This window comes from Sceloporus occidentalis, unplaced genomic scaffold (genome assembly GCF_023333645.1).
Source record: "Sceloporus occidentalis isolate IW3139 unplaced genomic scaffold, rSceOcc1.0.p SCAF_39, whole genome shotgun sequence".
NCBI classification, from domain to species: domain Eukaryota; kingdom Metazoa; phylum Chordata; class Lepidosauria; order Squamata; family Phrynosomatidae; genus Sceloporus; species Sceloporus occidentalis.
This window is the reverse complement of record NW_028317019.1, coordinates 1,000,112-1,025,194: the sequence shown is the minus strand read 5'-3', so window position 1 is coordinate 1,025,194 and position 25,083 is coordinate 1,000,112. Positions and strand designations below refer to the sequence as shown.

The 25,083-nt window shown below is 44.4% G+C and overlaps 2 protein-coding genes across 2 annotated transcripts in view; both read right to left on the bottom strand.

Annotated features, from left to right (window-relative positions):
* LOC149290379 (uncharacterized) overlaps positions 1-25,083 on the bottom strand; it is a 222,561-nt gene that overhangs the window by 23,384 nt on the left and 174,094 nt on the right. The window lies entirely within an intron of this gene.
* Positions 1-25,083, bottom strand: part of LOC149290382 (putative zinc finger protein 75C) — a 99,439-nt gene that overhangs the window by 1,377 nt on the left and 72,979 nt on the right. The window contains exons 2-4 of the mRNA XM_089489317.1: positions 14,701-14,869; positions 12,366-12,486; positions 7,857-7,948 (exon numbers count right to left, since the gene is read on the bottom strand). Of these exons, the coding sequence (XP_089345443.1) occupies positions 7,857-7,948; positions 12,366-12,486; positions 14,701-14,775 (288 nt within the window). The 5' untranslated portion in view covers positions 14,776-14,869. The remainder of the gene's footprint in view (positions 1-7,856; positions 7,949-12,365; positions 12,487-14,700; positions 14,870-25,083) is intronic.

The window sequence follows — 25,083 nt, the reverse complement described above, 5'->3', positions numbered from 1 at the left end:
CCAGGGGAAGATACCATCAAGATGCTGCTAAAAACATAACTAATGCATCTTTCAGGGAAGGCTGTTTTCCATCTTGCTTCAAAGAGGCGGTGGTTAAACCACTTCTAAAAAAGCCTCCCCTTGACCCCCTGGACAGAAACAATTACAGGCCAGTTTGGCTCTTACCATTCTTAGGCAAGGTAATCAAGAGGGCAGTTGCCATTCAACTTAAAGCAGTCTTGGAAGTAGGGATGTAAAGAATATTCTCCAAAATTCGAAAATTAGTAGAAATATGTCTAATTCGAAAATTTCAAAAGCATTTTATAGAGAAGAAATTCTGATCACTTCTCGATCATGAGTAAGAATTTTGATTCTTAATCATTTCCAAATGAAGAGAAGAGGAGAAACTTTCAGCTGCCAAATTCGACCTACAGGATTTGGGTATTTTGCGTAAGAAAAGCTACCATTCATCCTGGGTTTTACCAGAGGCTATTTCCTTTCTTAGGGTGATTCTTACCCCATCTTTGCTCACTCACAGCTTTACTTTGAAAAACAAAAGAGAACAAAAGGGGAGGCATTTTGTGTGTTGGTGGTAGATAAGACATTCTGCCCTTTATGCCATGCTCTTTTTGGATGCATCACACACTCTTATTCGTGGATCTTTTGAACTCCCTTTGCCAAATGCAAAATATAAAATATATAAAATGCAAAATAAAAGTAGGTTTGCCTTAGCATCACCTTGAGAGAGCTGGAGAGAGGTTTGTCATGCCTTGCCTCTGAGGCTGAGAGAATGTGCACTCTCCTTGCCAATTATTATTATTATTATTATTATTATTATTGCATGACCTTAGCATCACCATGGGAGAAGTGCAGAGTTAGTCATGCCCTGCCTCTGAGGCTGAGAGAGTGTGACCATCACAAAAGAGAAGAAGGGGCAGGGTGGGGTGCAATGGCAGGAATTCTGCCATGATGGATAAAACCTTGCATTCGAAGGGATTCCAAGAGGTCATCCAACCCCCCCCCCCTTCTACCATGAAGGAATACCTAGGTGTTGGAGTTGAAGCTGAGAGCATGTGACTTGCCCAAGGTCAGCCAGTGAATTTCTATGGTGAACTGGGAGGCTAGAGTCCTGATCCCAGCTCAGCCATGTAAATCCACAGGGTGACATTGGGTAAGTCACACTCTCTCATTCATGGATATTCTGCACTCTTCTTGCCTATTATTATTATTATTATTATTATTGCATGACCTTAGCATCACCATGGGAGAGGTGCAGAGTTGGAGTTGAAGCTGAGAGCATGTGACTTGCCCAAGGTCAGCCAGTGAATTTCTATGGTGAACTGGGAGAATGAAGATCTACTGAACTTTTCCCCTTCCCCACTGCCATTCCCTTCTCCTTTTGTCTCTTGTCTCTTTAGATTGGAAGCCTGAGGGCAGGGAAATGTCTAACAATTTGTAAGCTGCTCTGATAGCCCTTTGGCTGAAGAGCTGGGCATAAATTATTATTATTATTATTATTATTATTATTATTATTATTATTATTAGAGTGCTAATCACAGCTCAGCCAGGTAAATGCAGAGGTTTCCCTGGGTAAGTCATATTGTCTCAGCCTCAGGGACATTCTGAACCATCCTTGCCCAAAAGCAAACCAATCATAGAATGAATGAATGAATAAATAAATAAATAAATAAATAAATAAAATGTAACTTTATTATTTAAAGAGTCTTTCTTAAAATGAAACAAAACCAAAGGCCAGAACCATCAGCATTCATTCATGAAGGAGACAAAAGGAGAAGGGAATGGCAGTGGGGAAGGGGAAAAGTTCAGTAGATCTTCATTCTCCCAGTTCACCATAGAAATTCACTGGCTGACCTTGGGCAAGTCACTTGCTCTCAGCTTCAACTCCAACTCCTAGTTCCCCTCAACTCTACCATTTCTTGTTGGGGCTTCAATCACAGTTTATTTATTGAGACTGGGCTTTTTCCCCCCTTTTGTGTGTGTGCCTTCAGGTTTTTTTAAGCATAGGAATGTTCTTTAAACATCCGCCAAACTTCCTTTTGACATGGCAATTGAGTTTGAAATGCAAAGTAATTAGCGTAATTATTCGAGTTGTCTTTTATTGTCATTCGAGAAATCTGTGAAAAATATTTCGCTAGCTGCTGGAAGGGAGAGAAGAAATCACCTTTTGAAAGGGGGTTTTGTGGAAAGAATATTTTTAAAAGAAATTCTCTTCAAGTTCTCAATGAACGAGAAAAAAAACATGGGTTTCTCCAATCCCTACTTGGAAGAAACAGATTTTCTAGATCCATTTCAAACTGGATTTAAGGCAGGTTGTGGAATTGAGACAGCCATGGTCGCCTTAGTCGATGATCTCCATCTGGGCATCAAAAGCTCTTTGAAAAGCGGAAGTGGGACCTGCTGCTGCTCTTGGACCTCTCAGCGGTCTTCAATACCATTGACCACGGTATCCTTCTGGAACGCCTGGGAGAGTTGGGAATTGGGGGCACTGCTTTCCAGTGGCTCTAGACCTACATCTGTCACTTCAGGACAGCTGTTTCTCCAAGAAGGAGCTCAAGTTAAGCATCCCTGAAGGCGCGATTCTGTCCCCAATGCTATTCAACATTTACATGAAGCTGTTAGGTGAGATCATCCGGAGACATGGGGCGGGGAGCAGGGAGACCTTGAAACAGTTGCACATGCGCTGGTCACCTCTCGGCTAGACTTCTGTAACGCACTCTACATGGGGCTACCCTTGTGCCAAGTTTGGAAACTTCAGTTGGTACAGAATATGGCAGACAGGTTGGTTACGGCCACTTCTAGAACTGCCCACGTTAGACCGGTTCTTAAATCTCTCCATTGGCTGCCCATCAATTTCCGGGCAAGATACAAGGTGTTGGTTCAATCTGGAACAACCTGCCGGATGAGATCCGTCCTATTAACACCTTGGAAGTCTTTAAGAAGGCTATTAAGATGGATCTCTTTCCAGACTAGATTAGATCTATTCACTTGCCTCTCCCTCCCCATGACCCTTACCTTTGCCATCGTTAGTGTGATGGAAATTGTTATCTATCGTTCCTGCCCTCCCCTCTCACCTTCAGAAAATGACCCATTTCTTGCCTGAAAAACCTTTTTTATTGTATTGTGTTTGGAATGTTTTAAATTTTATTGCAGTTTAATAGCTTTTTAATGTTTTTATAACTATGAGGAGTTTTGGGAGTTGGGGTTTGTAATAGTATTTCTTAAATTGTATGTTATTTTATTACTGTAATATGCTTTGATCCATTTGAGAAAAGGCAGAATATAAATTATTATTATTATTATTATTATTATTATTATTATTACATCCCTTCAAGGGGGTCCAAGACCATTTCAGTATGCTCCCAGAACCAGGATGGGGGGACAATATTTCTGTGGCTGTGGTTCTCTCTGTTGGTCCTCCTCTGCAGGGTTGTTGTGAAGGAAAAGGTAAGTATGTGAGGGAGGTTGCCCAATCCAGATCCTGTGGGCCTCTAAGCCTAGTTCCCAGGTTTCCAGGGGATTACCAGAGTTTTGAGGTCCTTCCGTCTCCCTCCGCTTGGCTTTGGCCTAGATTTTGGCCCTTCCCTCCCCCTAGGACTCCAGAGGACCCCCCCCCCCCCCGAAAAATGTTGTTTCCAATCCTATTGAACCCTATCCTGTGTGATACTTTCTATTTGGCACAATACTCTTCTCCAAATGAGGCATCAGAAGGGAGGGTCTCTTCTCTGACCCACTATCCAGGAGGGAAGGGGCTCCTCCAAGCCCTTTTTACCTTTGGATTTTGCTGGTCAATGACCGAATAAACTTTATTACATTACATTACCTTTGGATCCCCCTCCCCTCCATGGCCATGCCTCTCTCCAAGGGTCCCCCCTGCCCTCTCTTCTCATAATAACCCCCCAAGTTCCTGGGACCCAAGGAATCCCCCGAGGAGGAGGCAGGGAAGGAAAGAGGGACAGGAGGCCTGGCAGGACCTCTGCCTTACTTTGGGGGGAGAAGAGGGGCTTCCTTTCTTTCTATAAGCCCCCAAAGGCCCCCCAGAAGACTCTCCAGCCATTCCTCTGAATGAACCAGGGCTCTCCCCACTTCCCTCCTTCCCCCAGAACATACTATGATGCCAGCAATGGCTTCGGGGGCTGAGAGTGTGCATACATAGATGCCCCCAAAGACCTCTCCTCAGCATGCGCAGGGATTGCCTGGGCCTAGATGCTGCTGCTGCTGATACTGCTGTTTATTCTGCTGGAAGCCTTTGCAGGAAAGGAAGGTATGTGCCGGGGGTTCAGCAGCCTCACCTTCCTTCCCTCATTTCTTCCTTTAAGGAAACCCCAATGGAGCCCAAGATGAAGAGCTGGACTCAGGAGGGAAAGGCAGGAAAGGAAGGCTCTAGTTTAGAAATAAAGCTCTCTCTGTGTATCCTGTATATTTGTCTGTGTGTGTGTGTGTGTGTGTGTGTGTGTGTGTGTGTTTGCCTCTGCTGTTCTTATGGCTGAGGACTGAGGAGAGAAGAAAGGGTCAGTTTTGGGCAAATTCAGAACTTCTGTGCATGAAAGAGTCCAGTGTGTTGAAACAGCAAAGAACTTTATTGAGAACACATAGAAATTCAGTGTTTAAGCCAGAACTGCTCACTCCAATCCAAACAATATATTAAAACCCCCAAACCTTAAATATCACCCTCCTCCAAATATAGCCCCACCTCCAATTCCCACAGTCTATGCTCCACAGGTAACAAGGCCCCTTTGCCATTACCACAAACTAACCCTTTCTGTTAATACCTGCCCCCAACTTTCGTCAGCCAACACCCCACAATTTCCAAAACCTACCATTCCCAAAACTATTCTAACCAGCTGCAACAAATCCCAGTCTCCCATCTACCTAACTTATACCATGACCCACAATCCACAGCCAAATTTACAACACAAAGTAATTATCTACATATACTATCAGCAGTGAAAACCTAAACTTAACAAAATACAACCTTAAAACATAAACAGTCATATGGACAGACAAACTGTATAAGCAAAATCACAAGGGCCTTTTCTTAGCACCACTGGATTGAAAATATAATTTTTGTATTCCTTATTGACAAAAATAATATTAGTTCAGTACTGGGATTTGTGTGGCTTCTCTCCTGTGTGGACTGCATTATATGTCAATAGATATGACTTCGTAGAAAAGCATTTCCCACAATGCTGGCATTTGTATGGCTTCTCTCCTTTTTTCTCTCAAATGTCTTGTTTTTACCCTCCTAATAATGGTTTTCCTTTAAAAAAATAAGTCTTTTGTTTTAGTCTCTAATCATTATTTTTGTTGTTCTTGTTTGTTTCTATGTTTGTTTGTTTGTTTCATTCTTAGTAAAATGATTTATTCTGGTCTGTCTCCTTCCTTCTTGCATAAAAATCTATTAATAAGGAAACTGGGGAGACTTTTAAAACCTCCCAAAGGAGCCACTTTTGGCCTTTTTTGGGGGACTAGCCTCCTCTTAGAAGCCAAAGCCCCATGTTTGTGAAGAATAATAATAACACTTATATTAAAAGTATCCTCCCCATTTCTGATCCCTTTTAAAACCCATGTTCCCCAGAAGGAGCAGAGCTGTGTAATAAGAAAACCCTCTCAGAAAAGAGACACAAAAGACACACTTCCTTCCTTTTGGCCCAAGGAGCCTGGCCTCCTTCTCTCTCTGGAGCCTCAGAAGAGAAAGAGAAGCCTCTGTTCAACTGAGGCCTCAGAGAAGGTTCTGGAACATTATTCCCCACAGTCACAAGAAGCACAAAATGGCTGCCAGAACTCAAAATTGCCAAGGATGGTGAGAGGGACAGGGATGCCAGCGAATCAGGGCCAGGGATGGTGGGAGCAACAGGTATTCCAGCCAATCAGGGCCTGATTTATACACACACACACACACGTGTGCGCACACGTTCAGACAGGTATCTATGGGTATGTAGAGATGTATCTATGGGTATTGTATGCAAGATTTATAGACTTTAAACATTCCCTTTATGTGTGTGTGTCGTGTGTGTGTGTGTGTGTAGGCTCTTAAAAGTAAAAGTCTGAGTACACTTAGATAGAGATGCCTCCACACACACATATATATACACATATATCCATATATGTATATGCGCAAACACACATGCCACATCCATCTGTTGTTGTCCATTGTTCTGGTCCGTTGTTCCAGGTGATGCTGGAGAAGAGGCCCTGCCTCCAACGGAACCAGAGGCTGCATGAGATGACCCAGCCCCCATATTTTAAACCAAACCTTGCGGTTAGCAGTGGCCCAGAACTCCAAAGTCTGTCTCTTATAGTGGAATTGTATTGGGTTAACAAAGGAAGTGTGTCCCCACTGCTTGCTTAGTTCCCTTTCCGCTTTCAGGAATCAGTGCAGAAGCTCCATAAGGTGAAATGAGAGATCACACACCTGTCACCAATCTAGGTGTTCTTCTTTACATCCAGAGTGGTGAGTAAATACAGATTTGGACTATAAAACTTTTAATCAGACACATAAGAGACCAGATCTGGGTTCAAACACTTTGTATGTAACATTTATTCTAACATTAGGGACATTCATTCTAATATATTACATATCAAGAGGCCTCAAATCATGCACACATTCATACAATGCTTATGCACACAAATCTTCCCAGAGGTTGGTCAGTTTCCTGAAGGAGCAATGGGTGCCAGTTCCAGCTGATTTTGGCACACTAGCACCATGGTTTTGAATATTCCTTTATGCTTTTCAATATGTGCATCATTTTTCCTGATGAGTGACTTCTTGTTCCCATTCCGTTCTTCTTCTGGTGCTCTTTACATCAAGTTGTGTTATACACAGTCCATTCTTCTTTTAGTACATTCGTTTTCATGTCTTTGCATTACGGTGTCTTTATCTTTTGCACATTCCTTTTCGACTCAGCAGTTTGAGCTTTTCTTGCTTCTCTGTGCCAGATCCTTCATCTCATACTTCATCTTCTAATTCTGTCACAATAACACATAACACACCTACCCACCTTGCTATGTCTTCCTGTATGGCAGGGGCTTGGACTAGATGGCGCTTGTGGTGCCTTACAGAGCCAGAATCCTATAAAATCATGCTTTGTCATCCTGTGTGTCGGGGGTTGGACTACATGGGTCCTGTGGTCCATTCTTATTCTAGAATTCTATAAAACAACAACAACAACAACAACAACAAACAAAAATCAATAATTTTATGAACAGAAAACCCTTACAAACCAAATCAGAAGGGCTTTTATCACCAATGCATTGAAAATATTTTTCTTGTAATACTTCTTAACAAAAACAGCGTTAGTTCACTGCTGGCATTTATGTGGTTTCTCTCCTGCATGGACTCTCTGATGTATCATTATGTATGACTTCGAAGAGAAACATTTCCCACAATGCTGACATTTGTATGGCTTCTCTCCTGTGTGGACTCTCTGATGTGTCACTAGGTCTGACTTCTGAGAGAAACATTTCCCACAATGCTGGCATTTGTATGGCTTCTCTCCTGTGTGGATTCTCAAATGTGTCACTACGTTTGACTTCAGAGAAAAACATTTCCCACAATGCTGGCATTTGTATGGCTTCTCTCCTGTGTGGACTCTCTGATGTTTCACTAGGTTGGACTTCTGAGAGAAACCTTTCCCACAATGCTGGCATTTGTATGGCTTCTCTCCTGTGTGGACACTCCGATGTCTCAGTAGGTGTGGCTTCCAAGAAAAACCTTTCCCACAATGCTGGCATTTGTATGGCTTCTCTCCTGTGTGGACTCTCTGATGTGTCACTAGGTATGACTTCAAAGAAAAACCTTTCCCACAATGCTGACATTTGTATGGCTTCTCTCCTGTGTGGCCTCTCTGATGTCTCACTAGGTTTGACTTTGAAGGAAAACATTTCCCACAGTGCTGGCATTGATGTGGCCTCTCACATGTTTGGACTCTCTCAAGACTGACATGTTCTTCTGAAAAAAAAAAGAAGAATGACAGACAAGACTGACTCTCCAAATTAAGAGAGGAATGTGTTACCCCCAGATTTAGCCGCCTGTTAACCCTTCCCTATTTGATATAAAATTAGTAAAGTTGGAGTGGGTGACCTGAGCATGACTCTGCTGCAGATGCCCTGAATTTAGCATTTTTGCACGTATGGATCCCTACTCATAGGAGGTAGCAAAGAAGAGATTGTAGGAGAACCTGCCTTGAGAAAATGAGTGGATTTAGCTGCATGATCCATTTATGTCTGTAGAGGTTGAAGGGATTATGGCTAAGGAATGGGACTGAAAGGAAATAGTCAGAAAAAGGCTCTGAGAATCAGTGTGCTAATCCCTTTTGTCTGAGGTACTTGCACCAATAATAATGATGATGATGATGATTTCTTTATAGCCTGCCCAATCACAAGGAATCCGGGCGGGTTACAACAATAAAAATAAAGAGAATAAAATAGAATACAAAAATAAATACAATACAGTAAAATAAAACAGAGCGACGTGAGTTACAGTAAAATTCACAGTTAGGCCTGATGGAAATTGGGCCTGTCTTTTTCACTCCCTCCTAGGTCTGATGATGACAGTTGGGGCGGAGGGAGGGCTTTTCTTTTTGAGGCCAGAATATAATTTCAATTAAATTTAATTTAATTCTTCTCATTAATTTAAGAGAAGAAGTGATGGACAGAGTGAAGGAAGTCACAGTAAATGGGGAGAGGTTAAACCAAGCCCTCATTGCATTAAATTTGGTTTCAGACCGTTCTTTCCTCACTCAGGAAACATTCTAAAGCAATTTAAACCTTTCGTACCCTCAGTTTCTGCCACTAAGCAACAATTACAGCATAAATATCTGCTCCTAGTGGCTGTTCTTCAGCCTCAGTCCAGTTGCAGGCAGACACTCTGCTCCCTATTGCATGGGGTAAGAAAGCCAGGGTACCTTTCCCAAACAGAATTTTAATTCGGGCTATGTCCGGGTCCAATCTTATGTAAATCACTGCTGAATCTATTGGCCAAATCCATCCCAGATGTAGCCTGGGTCCGAGGCATGCTCAGCCATCCCCCTCTTTTTTAAGCGGAAGCTTCCAACATTAATAACATGGCTTCTGAAATGCTGCGGGGATTTGGGCTGAATCCAGGATGGATTTGGATGGTGGATTCAGCGGAGATTTACATATGATAGGACCCAGATACAGCCCGAATCAGAATTCAATTCAGAAAAGTTAAGCTGGCTTTTTTATTCCATGCGATAGGATCCTCTGTCGGTTTACATGGCTAAGCACCTCAATACACTCTCCAACCCCACTTGCCATTGGAGCTATTTATTGACTTCTCTCCCCATTCCGGATTCTCAGCAACTGGGATTGAGATCCATCCAGGCAACATATTACCATTAGCAAAGTCTTACATTTATTCACCACTCCCACCTTTGTTACCTAATTCTCTGTGTGCATGTGTGTGCATTTTGCCTTTCAAATGCCTCTGGAGTTCTGTGTGATTGCAGACCTGCTATAGCTTTGCTGGATCCTGAGGTCACTGTTGCCCCAATCAAACTATATCTCCCCTTTGAGCTAAGTATCTAATTCCCCTAAAAGCATAGCACTTGCAGGTGTCCTGCCTGGACTCCAGCATTTCAGGTAAAAAAGGGCCTAAGCAAGCTCAGGTAGGAAAAAGAAACATTAGACAAAAAGGAATTTTTGTGTTGCCCTTTCCTCTCTTCATAGACATTGTTCATAATTGCTAAATGGAAGCCCTTAATATGTCTCAAAACCAGGGCCTGAGCCGGTTCTCACCAGTTCAGTTCTTAAAATCTGTCAGGTTGGTGGCTGCCTCCCAATCCTCAAGGCCCCTCTCTTGACCCTTCTCAGAGGTCTCTTCCTGTCCACACAGAGCTAGGCGATCCTGGCTTTGCTCCTGCCTTCCTCTCCTGGCTCCCAGTGGCCTGGTCCCCTTCCCTTTCTCCCTCTGCTCTCCAACGTTCCCTCTTGCCCATCCGCACTGCTTTACCATTTCTCCTTCAGCATCTCTTTCCTGCCTTTCTGTTTTTCCCATTCCCTCCATCTCTCTATCACACACACCCACAGCATGTGATGCACAAAAGGGACACTCTGAGTCCCATTTGTTCAGAAAGGCAGGATAATCAATATACAAATAAGTCATTGGGAAAGGAAGAGCAAGGGGGCTGGGACCTGGACTCCAATTTTGGTGAGGGTCAAGTGCCAGCCTTAAGGCATCTATAAGACAGGGATGGGCTAATGTTGAGGATGGGGGGGGGGGTCACACTGGCCCACAGGGGATCTCAGGAGCAACCTAACATTGTATTGTCTGGGGGTGAAATGAAATACTATTTTGCTCCTCAATATCCCACAGCATCCTTTTGGGGGAAAAGAGGCCATTTTGCCACTATTGGGCCCTCTCTGAGCTATTGTAGGGTCAAGGGAGGCCTTTTCCCCAAGAAGACTCTCCTGAGCCTGAAAAGCCTGGAAGAAGGGCCAAAAAAGGCAGGAGACTTAGGCCCTTTCCAGAAGGGCACCCTAGTAGGTACTGTGTGTGTACTAGGGTTGACGGGGAGCATCTCTTTCAGATGCCCCCAACTCTAGTATGTACACAGTAGGTACAAAATGTTGGCACCCATTCTACATGCAGATGGTGGTGCCCCTTAGGATGTCACGATCGCGCTGCCTCCAAACAGAGTGGCATGGACGTGACGTCCTGGCGTCACCAAAGGGCGCTTGTGGAGCCTTTTCCGCGGCGCAGGAAGGAACTCCGTTTCGGAGCTCCTTCCTTCATTTGTGTCACTGGCACAGCCTTTAGAAAGCTGCGCCAGCGATAGAAAAGAGAAAGGGGCTGAGGGCCCCCTTTCTCCTTTCACCGCCACTGTTGGGGTGTCCTTGGGGTTTGAAGCCCCAAGGACACCCTTTCCAGGCTGCGGCCTGGAAAAGCAGCGGATTGGGGCCTCAGGGCTGCCGCTGTGGCAGCTGAGGCCCCGATCTGTTGATGAAAGAGGCGGGTACAGGCCACCCCAAAGGGGCGGTTTTTAAACAGCCCTACTCAGGGATGTGCTGAGGAGCATTTGGGGGTGAAAAGCATTTATCTCCATAATTCCTTCCCACAGAATCCTAGAATTGGCAGTTTAGAATGGGATATTTAGAATCCTTAGAAAGTGGAGAGCAATAGTGCCTCACCAAACTACAAATTCCAAGATTCCAAAGGATGTTGTTATGACAATTAAACTACGTGTGAAAGCAGTTTAGGACTCATAGTAGACCACAAGTTGAACATGAGGCAGCTAAAAAGGTCAATATGATCCTAGGCTTTACCAATAAAAGTATAGTGTCTAGATCAAGAGAAGTAATAGTGCCACTCTATTCTGCTTTGGTCAGGCCTCACTTGAAATAACATTGTGTCTAGTTCTTGGCACCACAATTCAAAAAGGATGTTGAGAATCTGGAGAGTATCCAAAGGAGGGCAACCAAAAAGGTGAAAGAACTGAAAAGCATAAAGCCCTATGGGAAGTGGCTTAGGAGCTGGTTATGTTTATCCAGGAGAAGAGAAGGTTAAGAGCGGATATAATAGCCCTGTTCAATTATTTGAAGAGATGTCACCTTGATGGATCAAGCTTCCTTTCTCCTATTCCAGAGAAAAGGAGAGGAAAAGTGGATGCAAGCCACTGGGAAAGAGATGCCACCTAAATATTAGGAGGAACTTCCTGACAGTAAGGGCTGTTCAAGAGTGCAATATACTCCCTCAGAGCGTGGTGGAGTATCATTATTGTTATTATTGGCCTGGTACAATGGGTGCATTGTGGCATGCCGGCGGTGATTTTAGGGTTCGGGAGCGCACAGTAAACGCACACTCCCAAAGCCTAATACTTATGGGCAGCACAATCTTGATGCAGTGCCATCCATACGGTGCACGCATCCATGATGTGTCTTGTGTGACATGCCCAAACAGCACTGCGCATAAGACATATCACCGTGACACCCCAGGGTGCAAATGGCGCCTTGGTGGCATCACAGGAAGGAGCTCCATTTCTGAGCTCCTTTTGGCTGCAGATCGTTCTTGCGGCCATGAGGTTGCTGCGGCAATGATCCGGAGGAGAAAGGGACTGCCTGTGGCCACCCCTTTCTTCTAATCTGTACTGAGCCATTGTTATTATTATTAAGATTTATTTCTAAAGCGTTCCTTCTTTGGAGATCTTTAAACAAAGGCTGGATGACTATCTGTTGTGGGTGCTTTGAATGTGTATTCCTGCATGGCCAGGGGTTTAACTGGATGGCCCTTGTTGCCTATTCCAACTCTATGATTCCATAATTCTAAAGTAGAAACATAGCACCATGACAATGTAGTATGAAAGGACCCTCAGTCTTCACAGGAAGGGCAGTGGAGTCAAGTTCCTTACCCACAGAGGCCACATTCTCATAATTCGCCATCATAACATCGCTGTACAGAAGTCTCTGCTTCTTTGTCAAGAGTTTCCATTCATCCTCGGTGAAATATATCGCCACATCCGCAAAAGTCACCTGCAATAGAAAATAGCCCTGATCCAGAGAGTGACTAATAAAAGGGAAGGAAAGCACATGGTGCATCCCAAATATTATTTCGTTACTTCAGAATTTATCCCAGGAAACAAACTTTAAATAATGTTAGCAAGCAAAAAGCTACTGCCTTTGAAATCCAGTTTGTCTCGAATCCTTTGTGAGGCTACAAGCCCCTCTGTTTGGAAGAGAAAACTGAATTTCTTAGGCAGGCTCCATGCTTTTACACAGGAAAACTTGTAGGTGTTGATAAGGTAAAACATGCCAATGCTGTCCCAATTTAAAAGATATTTTAAAACCTTTGTTGGAGGTAGCAACCTCCAATAGTACAGGTCCCATCCATTGGCCTTCTCTTTATCATTCTCCCGTGAAGCCTAAAATGTGGTATATTCACATCCATATAACATATCTGATATCCTAGTTTTGTGGATTTGGGATGATACTGCTATATGGCCAACATGGCTCCCGCTGGATATGTCAATTGTGTGTGTGTTTGTGTAGGATAAAATCTGAGAAGCAAAGCTCTGAGTTTCTGACATTCTCTGGGTGTCAATAGGAAGGTCTTTTCACATCATCCTGTTTCCCATCCATTTCCTCCTGGGTTCACCCCACTCCATTTTCTTCCAGAGCCCCCCTGCTCTCTCTCCCCTCCAAGGGACTGACCGGGTCTGTGGCCTTCAAGTATGGCCTCCTTTGGAGGAAATGGTGAGCTAACAGGGAGGGCTGAAGGACAAACTCTGCCAGAGCTGGAGAACCATGGTGGCTGCATTACTGGCTCTGGTCGAAGGTGGGGCAGCCCTTGAGGAGGGTGAGGAATGCCTGGAAAAGACACCCCAGCCCCACCATCACCAGAGGTTAGAAGTCAGGTGCTCTGCCTTCCCTGAGGCCATCTCAGTAGCAAGAGCCCCACAGAGTGAGAGTCCAAAAGGACAGGGGGCTACCTGGGTCTTGGACATTTCCTATCCCTTCTTGTTCCTCTCAGGAATGGTCTTGTGCAGTTGCTTGCATGGCCAGAGGAATGTAGCCCATAGCAATGTGTTGTGGCTGGGAAGACCCGTTTCCGTCCCACTGACCACTGGGGCTGAGCTCTGAGGGGGTGAGAGGAGAGGGTCAGAGGGCTGTTGCCAGAGGAAGGGGCACAGACCAGGTTCAATGCTGCAATATCTTTCACACAGTTGGTCTCAAGGGTGCTGCAAAATCCCTCTGCAAACAATCACTACATCTTATAAGTATAACCCCCCCCCCAATCATATTTGACTCACTATTATTTAGTCTGAACCATCAAATGATTTTCATTACCATGATAAGGGCCTGAATCATACTGTTAGTTTTAGCGCAAGAAGACCTATTGATCCCATAGGATTTACAACCATGTGTGGAATAAACGGAGTTTCACAAGTATTGTGATTTCACATAAGCAAAACTGTCTCTGGTCCTCACCAGAATAGACCCACTGAATCAGCTGAATTTACCTATCTGTTGAAGAATCGTTTAGTAGTTGATTGAATGGGTCTATTCTAGCTCGATATACACAATATATAATATATAAACCAAAGATAAGATGTAAACAAAATAATTTAGGCTATGGCTGGGATATTGAGGATAGATTAAGATATTGACTATAACAAAACATATACTACATTTAGCCACCAAAGAATTATAGTGCATTTATCCATTTCAGTGGCAAATGTCATATTTAAAAAACAGTTCTGGAGAACGCTGTGGGCTTGAGGGCCACAGCTTAGATCCAGAGATGTTCCCCCATATCCCCCAACATTTCACAGATGGAAAAAGAAAGACACACGTGGACAAACAACACCAGAAGGTGGTCAAGATGGCCAAAGATGTTTATGAGGAAGATCACAAAAGCGGGGAAGGGCACAGCAGTTTGCTTTTGCCTCAGACTCCTAGCAAGGACTCCCTGCCCCCTTCTTTCCTCTTCTCTCCCCACTTTTGAGTTGATGGGGTTCAAAATCCTTGGTACTCATTTTGTAGGAACTGAAGTGAGCTGAGGACAAAGGGGAAAGTGGGAGGAGGAGAACAAAACCGGGACATTTTTGAAAGCCCCTGAAAAAGTGGGGTGACAGAGGATTTACCAGGACTGTCTCTGCCAAATTGGGAGAATATGTTCTCCACTTGCTTTCATGAACTGGCCCAGCAGTGAAACACATGAGACTAATAACCAGGATGGGGACTCACCAAAGAGTTGTTGTACCTCTGTGGCCCCTTTCTGTTGGAGCGCAACTCCCTCCGCTTGGCCTCTGTGTCGGCCATCAGGTGCGCAGGGGGTTCCTAGTAGTCCTGCACTTGGGTCACTTCCAGAAAGAGAGGCCCCACAGCCGTGTACAAGGAAGCCGAGATGAAGTTCCTGAGAAAAGGGACCAGGGTTAGGATCCGCTTGGCAAGAAGCCTTGCAGCACTCAAAGACACAGAGAACAGCATCCTGCTGGTGACATACACAGGTGACATATGCCTCCTTTGGGTCGATGCAGAGGTGGGCATCCCAGTGTTCCCCAGTGCTTTTCCCCAGCATCAGCCCCTTTCCCAAGAAGGTTGCATCCGCACTATAGAAATAAGGCACATTGACACTGCTTTAACCGCTATGGAATATTGGGATTTTACCTTTGGACACTTAGCCTTCTCTGCCAGAGAGCTCTCATGCCACAACAAACTACAAATCCCAGGATTCGATAGGATGGAGCCAGGAGAGTTAACACACTTTAGAACTAGATTATTTCTGCAGTGCAGATACAACCTGAGTCGGTTTTAAAAGGGCAGAAGCACCCATGTCTTGTTTTTACCCTCCTAATAATAGTTTTCCTTTTTTAAAAAAAGTAGTTTGTATTTCAGTCTAATCCATATTCTTCTTGTTGTTGTTTGTATGTTTGTTTGTTTCATTCTTGGCAATATGAGTTATTCTGGTCTGCCTCCTTCCTTCTTGCCTGAAAATCTATTAATAAGGAAACTGGGGAGACTTTTAAAACCTCCCAGAGGAGCCACTTTTGGCCTTTTTTGGGGGACTAGCCTCCTCTTAGGAGCCAAAGACCGATGTTTGTGAAGAAGAAGAATAAGGCTTGTATTAAAACTATCCTCCCATTTCTGATCCTTTTTAAAACCCATGTTCCCCAGAAGGAGCAGAGCTGTGTAATAAGAAAACCATCTCAGAAAAGAGACACACTTCCTTCCTTTTGGCCCAAGGAGCCTGGCCTCCTTCTGACTCTGGAGCCTCAGGAGAGAAAGAGAAGCCTCTGTTCAACTGAAGCCTCAGAGAAGGTTCCAGAACATTATTCCCCACAGTCCCAAGCAGCACAAAATGGCCACCTCCACCTCAGCGCTTGGCAGTTGGAGGCCTCAGCACAGCAGTGAAGCCAACCCTTCCTCCTTGTCTGTCTCTTCTGCGCGCAGAGCTAAATAGAGAGACAGAAGCTCCTCCCCTTCTTTAATCTGGCCAATGGGAGCAGAGGAGCTGGGAGGCCCCGCCCCCCCTCACAGGCTCCTCCTGCAGTTAATATGGAACAAGGCAGGAGAGACTGAGGGACCCTGGAGCCCCAGCCACACGGACACTGGCCAAAGGCACAGATTCCCAGAGCCTAAGACCCATGAAATGCAGGGCAGGACCCCTCCTCCTTCTGGGCATGTGGATGCTGGGAGATCCAATCAAGCAAATACACTGTAAATCCCATTGGAAAGATAAAAGGTTACTACTGCCTTTCAGATCCAGTTTGCCCCAAATTCTTTATGGGTCCAGAAACCCCTTTGTTAGGAAGCAACCCCAAATATCTCAGGAAGGCCCTATATCTCCCAAGGCCCCTTCCCTCCAGGACCTCCTTCCCTCAGTCTCTCTCTCCCCTGAAGGCCTCAAATGTCAACTGCCAAGCACTCAGGCAGAGACAGCCTTTTTGTGTTCTGTCAGCCATTTTGTGTTCTGGCAGCCATTTTGTTTTCCGGTGGCACATTTTGTGTTTTGGAAGCCATTTTGTGTTCCAGTGGCCATTTTGTTTTCTGGCAGCCATTTTGTTTTCCGGTGGCCATTTTTTGTTCTGGAGGCCATTTTGTGTTCCAATGGCCATTTTGTGTTCTGTTTGTGAGTGTGGAGAATGTTCCAGAACCTTCTCTGAAGCCTCAGTTGAACAGAGGTACACTGTTGCCAATTTTGTGACTTTCACACGGAAATTGGGATTTTTGAGTGCTTTCCGTGTGATTTCTGTGCCTGGCTCTATTCCGTGGAGATTCAGGGACTTTTGCACATTTCAGCTCCAGCCCTGAAAAAAAACAACCCAATTTCTGGGACAAACCCCCAAAATTGGCACCAGTGGCCCTGACTCTGAGAGCGAGGCTACAGAGCAACCAGTCCTGTTGGGAGTCACATGGAGAGTTTTCAGGCAATCAGAGAGAGGAGAGTGGTCGTCCGCCCCCCCCCCCCCCGCCCTCAGGAAAAGCTCAGCCAGGGCAGACGTGCGGGAGACAAGGCTCTTATATATACACACAACACACACACACATATATACACATACATGTCACAACAAACTACAATTCCCAGGATCCCCTGGTTTGACAAGGGAATTGCCTCCACGCTTACAGATCACAGCCCCAGAGAAAGAGTCTACAGTACATCAGTGTTGCCATTTTAAGTCCACTTCTTCAGCTGCATTTGGATTTAATAATGATAATAATAATGGTGATGATGATGATACAGAGATAGATCTTGTAGCACCTTGTAGACGCACGAAAGAAAAGTTGCCAGCATGAGCTTTCCTAGACTTAAGCGTACTTCCTCATATGCATGGGAATTGTAGTTTATTGTGGCACCAGAGCTCTTTCTCAGAAAACTACAATTCCCAGGGTTCCCTAGCACTGAGCCAGGGCAGTTAAAGCAGTCTCAAACTGGATTATTTATGCAGTATGGATTGGATCTTGAGCATTTATAATAACAAAGGTCCAAAACACACTGCAGAAATAATCCAGTTTGAGACCGCTTTAACTGCCTTGGCTCTGTGCTAGGGAATCCTGGGAATTGTAGTTTGTTGTGGCACCAGACCTCTTTCTGATAGAGAAGGCTCAATGTCCCACAAAACTACAATTCCCAGGGCTCCCTAGCACTGAGCCAGGGCAGCTAAAGGGGTGTCAAACTGGATTATTTATGCAGTGTGGTTGCAGCCGAACACGTTTCTATTTGGCACAAAGCTTCCTGGACCCCCTTCATGTCAAAATAAATAGCTTAAAGGTATTAGAAGGACTGAAAGATTCTTTGTTTGGTCCAATGGTAATTTTGAGAGTTGAAATAAGTTACAATTATTTTTATTCAATTAGGGTTACGTTTATTTGCAAAAGATCCGCCATATTAATAAATATATAAATACATCCTATTATGATTATGATTATTATTATTAACATTACGGGAACGTTACAGGGATTTTGACTGAATATTCCGTGTAATATTTGGGGGGGGGGGGGGGGAATTCCCTGCATTTTGGTAAAACTGTTAAGGAAAATGCAACATGGGATATACAGTGAAAGAAATAAAACATGTATGTGAGAGTCAGGGTGACTCAGCAGAAGCAATTAGAAGCCACACAGGTGTAAAACATAATGTAATTAACAAGTCCTAAATGCCAAGGACAGAAATGCAAAGTGGATAATTGAACACACCTGAGAATTGTTAAGTGGTCAAGGCTGAGATGATGAAATTATTAATTCTGGGTAGAAACAAGAGAACCAATGAGAGTGGATGTACACGCCCACTGGGTGGATACTGGCAAGAGTGGGTGGTATTATCCAAGGACTATAATAATGACTATGAATCCCAATGTATTTTGTGGGTAGTAGTGGATAGTAGTGAGGAGTTGTATTGGATAGTTTTGGAGCTGTATATAGTAGGATAAAGTAGATCTTTTATATAAGACTACTGAGTTGTCTGGTGTCTTGAGTGAAGATACAAGAGCCAGCTGGATCCTGAAGAAGTGGGAAGACTTCTGTGGAAGCAAGAGTGAGAAGGCTTGGAGAGTTTGTCAGGGTCTTCAGCCTATTCTCTGTAACTCTGCTGCTTTAGAGCAAAGCTTTAACCACTGGCCAAAACTGGTCAGCGCCGGTGCGTAACTAGGTGGTGAGTTCGAGCCAGAGGTGAAGAGCTACAACTCCCATCATCCCTGACAGGAACACTTAGCCTTCTCTGTCAGAGAGCTCTGATGCCACAACAAACTACAAATCCCAGGATTCCATAGGATTGAAACAGAAGAGTTAACACACTTTAGAACTGGATTATTTGTGCAGTGCAGATACAGCCTGAGTTGGTTGTAAAAGGGCAGAAGCACCAAAGTCATGTATTTATCTTCCTAATAATGGTTTTCCTTTAAAAAAATAAGCAATCTGCTTATCTGTCTAATCCTTATTTTTGTTGTTCTTGTTTGTTTCTATGTTTATTTGGTCATATGAAATCGTCTAGTCGGTCAGCTTCCTTCTTGCCTGAAAATCTCTTAATAAGAAAACTGAGGAGACTTTTAAAACCTCCCAAAGGAGCTACTTTTGGCTTTTTTGGGGGGACAAGCCTCCTCTTAGAAGCCAAAGCCCGATGTTTGCGAATAATAACAAGGCTTCTATTAAAAGTATCCATTCCATTTCTAATCCCTTTTAAAACCCATATTCCCCAGTAGAAGCCGAGCTGTGTAAGAAAACCTTCTCAGAAAAGACACACAAAAGACACACAAAGGGACACACGTCCTTCCTTTTGGCCCAAGGAGCCTGGCCTCCTTCTCCTCAGGGAGAGAAAGAGGAGCCTCTCAGTTCAACTGAAGAGGCCTCAAAGAAGGTTCTGGAACATTATTCCCACAGTCACAAGCAGCACAAAATGGCCGCTAGAACACAAAATGGCCGCCTCTGCCTCAGCGCTTGGCAGTTGGAGGCCTTCAGGGAACCTATAATGGAGGATGAAAGGGCACCAAAGTCGGAAGGGACCAGAGATTCAAAAAAGGACGCAAATTGGATCGCTTATAAAGAATCAATGCAAGTAGATAGAACTGGTTATAGAAAAAAGACACGAGAAGATCCTAATGATCAGGGTAATGATCTTTCTGGGGTGCCTGGCAGAGGTGGGAATCGGGGGCACTGCGCTCCAGTGGTTCCGCTCCTACCTCTCCGGGAGGTCCCAGATGGTGCAGCTGGGAGACGTGTGCTCCGACGAGAGGCCCCTTAGAACTGGGGTCCCTCAAGGGGCCATTCTGTCTCCCATGCTATTTAACATTTACATGAAACCGCTGGGAGAGATCATCCGGAGACATGGGGCGCGGGGTTATCAGTACGCTGATGACACCCAAATCATTTTCTCTATGTCTCCGACTGATGCAGTGACTGGGGATGGCGTCTCTCCTCTCGTGGCCTGTCTGGAGTCAGTAATGGGCTGGATGAGGGAAAACCGACTCAAGCTGAATCCAGAGAAAACGGAGGTACTAGTGATAGGTTCTCCTGGCCCAGGAATGGCGGTGATTCCACCTGTCCTGAACGGGGTCACGCTCCCTGTGAAGGACTCCGTGCGCAGTCTGGGGGTGCTCTTTGATTCGTCGCTTCACCTGTCTGCTCAGGTGAATGCGACGGTCAAGAGCACCTGTCATCAGCTTCGGCTGATTCGCCAGCTGCGCCCATACCTGGCCCAGAGGGACCTAGAAACGGTTGTACATGCTCTGGTAACTTCAAGATTGCATTTCTGCAACGTACTCTATATGGGGCAACCCTTATATCAAACTCGGAAGCTGCAAATGGTGCAGAACACGGCAGCCCGGCTGGTCACTGGTGCTCCCAGGACCAGCCATATAACACCGGTTCTAAAAGATCTCCACTGGCTGCCCATTCGCTTCCGAGCTCAATATAAGGTGTTGGTAATTACCTATAAAGCCCTAAATGGCTTGGGCCCAGGATACCTAAAGGACCGCCTCTCCCCGTACATTCCGCCTCGCACCCTCAGAACGTCTGGGCAGCAGCTGCTGAAGGTGCCTGGGGCTAGGTTGGCCTCCACCACTCGGAGGACATTCTCCATAGCTGCCCCAGCCCTTTGGAACGCGCTGCCCACAGAGCTCCGCTCGTCTACTACCCTGGCCCAATTTAGGAAGGATCTTAAAACCTTCCTATTCCAACAGGCATTCCCCGAATGAATATCCTGTGGGCCTCCCTCCTCTTCCGTGGCCAAGAGGTTGGGCTATGGGGTTTTTTGCTTGTTTAATTTTATTATGTAATTGTGTATTTTTGTGTATTTTATTGTATATTTTTTATATTGTTGTAAGCCGCCCTGATCGTAGGAAGGGCGGCATATAAATAAAAATTTTATTTTATTATTATTATTTCATGGTTCTTTTACAGACAAAAAAAAACTCTTCCTAATGGATAAAAACAATCCGGTATTGGCAAATCAGACTCTGATCTAGAACAGGAAATAATGTTGAATAAAGATGCCTTGTTAGCAAGACTTTATAATTGTATTCTTAAAATCTGTGCATAAGAGGAAGTAATTAAAGAAAATGTGATCATATGGTCTCAAAACTTTGGTTTTGCAATTGAATTAGACCAGTGGGAGTACACTTGGAAACAAAGATTGAACTATACTTGCAGCCAAAACATCAAAGAGAGTTATTATAAAACATTTTGATGGTATTTAACACCAGAGAGAATAAGCAAGAAGTGTAAGAATTGAAGTAATTCATGTTAGAAATGTGAAAAGGAGCAGGGTTCAATCTATCAAATGTGGTGGACTTTGGGAAAGAGATACAGTTTTGGAAGTTGATTTATTTTGAAATTAAGAAAGTAACTATATCTTTTAAATTCTCACCTGAATATTTTTGCCTAATATAATAGAACAATCCATAGAAAAAAACATGGTAAAATATTATTTTATATCTTGTCATCTGCAAGAATAGTGTTTGCTCAGAGATGGAAAACTAAAGAAATACCTTCAAAAGAAGATTGGATATTTAAGCTTCTGGACATGATGGAAATGGACAAACTCTCAAGAGGAATTAGAAATGAACTGTCAAATTTATATAAAGAAGACTCAAATAATATAATTGAATATCTCCAGAAGCATGGAGGGAAAATGATACTTTAGAGACAGGACTAATTTAAGTTGAAGTGTTTTAATTTATTCAAAGAAATATAACAGCCGTAAAACAGAAGTATGTTGGGAGAATAAAAACCCAATGATGTTTAGTTTAATCTAATTGGAGCGATTTTGTGTCAACTGTTTTACAATTTAAATGAGGACTGAAAGAGAAAATAAATGATTCGTAAGGATAAGTATAAGAATATATATTTGCTTTTTACTTATTAACAGATAATTAAAAAATGAATGAGACAGAAATAAAAGTTAGTCTGGTAGTTTGGAAGCAGTGGATGGTAAATGCAAGTAATAGGTTTGTCTTTAACCGCTCAGTGCTATGGACTCCTGGGATTTTGCCTTTGGACACTTAGCCTTCTCTGCCAGAGAGCTCTTGTGCCACAATGAACTACAAATCCCAGGATTCCACAGGATGGAGCCAGGAGAGTTAAAGCGGTTTCTAACTGGATTATTTCTGTAGTGCAGATACAGCCTGAGTTGGTTGTAAAAGGGCAGAAGAACCCAAGTATTGTTTTTATCTTCCTAATATGGGTTTCCTTTAAAAAATAAGCAGTTTGCTTTTCTGTCTAATCCTTATTTTTGTTGTTCTGGTTTGTTTCTATGTTTATTTGGTAATAATATGAGATGATCTGGTCTGCCTCCTTCCTTCTTCCATGAAAATATCTTAATAAGGAAACTGGGGAGACTTTTAAAACCTCCCAAAGGAGCTACTTTTGGGCTAGTTTTGGAGGCAAGCCTCCTCTTAGAAGCCAAAGCCCGATGTTTAGGAATTATAACAAGGCTTATAGTAAAACTATCCTTCCCATTTCTAATCCCTTTTAAAACCCATGTTCCCCAGTAGAAGCAGAGCTGTGTAAGAAAACCTTCTCAGAAAAGACACACAAAGGGACACACTTCCTTCCTTTTGGCCCAAGGAACCTGGTCTCCTTTTCCTCAGGGAGAGAAAGAGGAGCCTCTCGGTTCAACTGAACAGGCCTCAGAGAAGGTTCTGGAACATTATTCCCCACAGTCACAAGCAGCAGAAAATGGCCGCCAGAACACAAAATGGCTGCCTCTGCCTCATTGTTTGTCAGTTGGAGGCCTTCAGGGAACCCTAAATGGAGAAGGAAAGGGTTCAAAAGTCAGAAGGGACCCCAAACATGATTTCCAAACCTCAACAACACCTAAAAATTATCCTGATGCTTCTATTGAAAGTAGACACCTGACCCCCTCCCTCATTACAATCAATAGTGAAAAATATTGATGTTTTCTCCCATTCAAACCACTCCCTTCAACTTCTAGGCAGCACAGAATCAAAATAAAATGAGCAGAGCAATATCTATGGGACTGACAGGAGTAGATTGGGTCCCTACTACAGCCCTACTACAGAGTCCTGACCGTTGAGGAACAACCTTGAGCAACTGGGGAACTGAGAGAGATACGGTTCCAGCTGCAAGACTGATGGAGACTGCAGTTCCCAGGATGAGATGCATCTCTTTTGGTACAATTGATGTACAAGAGCTGATTGAAGGGAAATAAATTGAAGGCTCTGTTGTTGACTGTTAAAATATACACTAAATGAAGTCATGGGAATATTAAGAATGTACATGCAAATATCTAGTCATCTATAACGTCACCTTGCAAGCTTATAACTGTTGGGATCCTATGGATCAAGTTGCTCTTTCTTTGGTCCCAGGCAGACTGCCTTGTCCTGAGTCCTGGGGAATGCCAAGGCTCCCCTGGAGCAGGAGAGTGGGGCTCCATAGGGGTCTGAGGGATGCTCTGTTGGAGGATGCTGGGAATTGCAGTCCAACAATAATCTCTGCAGGGCCTTGCTTTGCCTACTCCTCCTGAGCCAAACCGAAAGAGGAAATCTTGCTGAAGGACTTTGTGTTTTCGAAAGGTGTTTTCAGGGGGAAGCAGAGAAGGCAGATCATATGCAGGGAGGTCCTTGAGGGCAGGCGGAGCAGATGTCCTCCTTTCCCAGGACATGTCCTACATTTCAGCCTTCTGTCCAGGAGGAGTTCCAAAAGGTCATCCATTTTGAGCATGACTAAGAAGCATGAATGTACATTTCTCTCTGTGTTTTTAGGTTTTACTTGGTCATGCCCTCCATTTTCCTTGAACGTCTTCCACTTTGCAGTACCTTGTCCTCCTTTGTGGGGAGGACATCTGTTCACCCTCCTTGAGGGTCTCTCCCCCGATAGAGCCATGGGTCCAGAGGGACGGCCAGTCGTGACTCTCCAGGGCTAGTTTAGGGTCAGGAGAAGGAGGAAGAGGCCGTGAAGACAAAACCTCAGAGTTCCTCCATGCAAAGCAGCTGCTCCAACCACTGAGCTATACTCCCTTCCCAATGGGTGCAGGAGTACAAAGCGGCTGCTGGCATCTTGTCTTCTGAATCCCCCCTGAATTGGTCTCCTCTCCTGAGGCACAGCCGCACTCCTGCCCCACCACAGTCTTACGGAGAGGGCCCAGTTCAAGGGGGAGAGGAGTGTGTCTGTTCATACCTTTTGTGAGAGTTAAAAGTGTTAAAGAAAGCTTTTCCTCTGCTTTGGTTTTCTGAAGAAACACCAAATGTAAAGCCTTTCCCACCTTGGCAGGGGATGGGGCCAGGTCAGTGGGGTCCCTACGGTTGGTGTCCCCCGGTTTGGTCACTCCTGGTGTCACCCCCATTGACCCCCTCCTCCTCCCATTTCACACCAAACAGGATCCTTAGTAATGCTTTATTTTCACTAATGTTACTTGCAAATCATAATTCCCATATTCCACTGAAGTCCAGTCATCTGAGTCCCAGCCATACTGACTCCTCGTAGTAAATAGTCCAGGGGCTGAGGGGGTCTCCTTCCCCAAAGTGGGGGGTAAGGACCGGTTCCCATGGGACTGTGGGCCCTCATGACCTCTGAGAAAATCTATGGGCTACGCTGCCTCCAAGAGCATTGGAGGTGTCTCTGGCTGGATGGCCATCCCTTTGGAGGACTTGGAGGGCAGAATGGGGCTGAATGGATGGCCCTTGGGGCTCCCTTCCAGCTCTAGGAGCCTATGGAGCCTACCTTACAAGGTTGTTTTGGGAGTTAATCACAAGACAATTACTACACAAGAATGGCCACCTTTTAGCAGCTTACAATAAAAATATCCATACAATACAATAAAAACATCTTTCATTATCTCCCAAACCCTTCCTAACACTCCCATCCAGAATAAAATGCCATTAAAGTGTTGGACAGTTATTAAAACAATTATTAAAAACAGGAGCCAAAGCCCAATGTTTGTGAAGAAGAAGAATAAGGCTTGTATTAAAACTCTCCTCCCCATTTCCGATCCCTTTAAAACCCATGTTCCCCAGAAGGAGAAGAGCTGTGTAATAAGAAAACCCTCTCAGAAAACATACACACAAAAGACACACAAAGGGACACACTTCCTTCCTTTTGGCCAAAGGACCCTATCCTCCTTCTGACTCTGGAGCCTCAGGAGAGAAAGAGAAGCCTCTGTTCAACTGAGGACTCAGA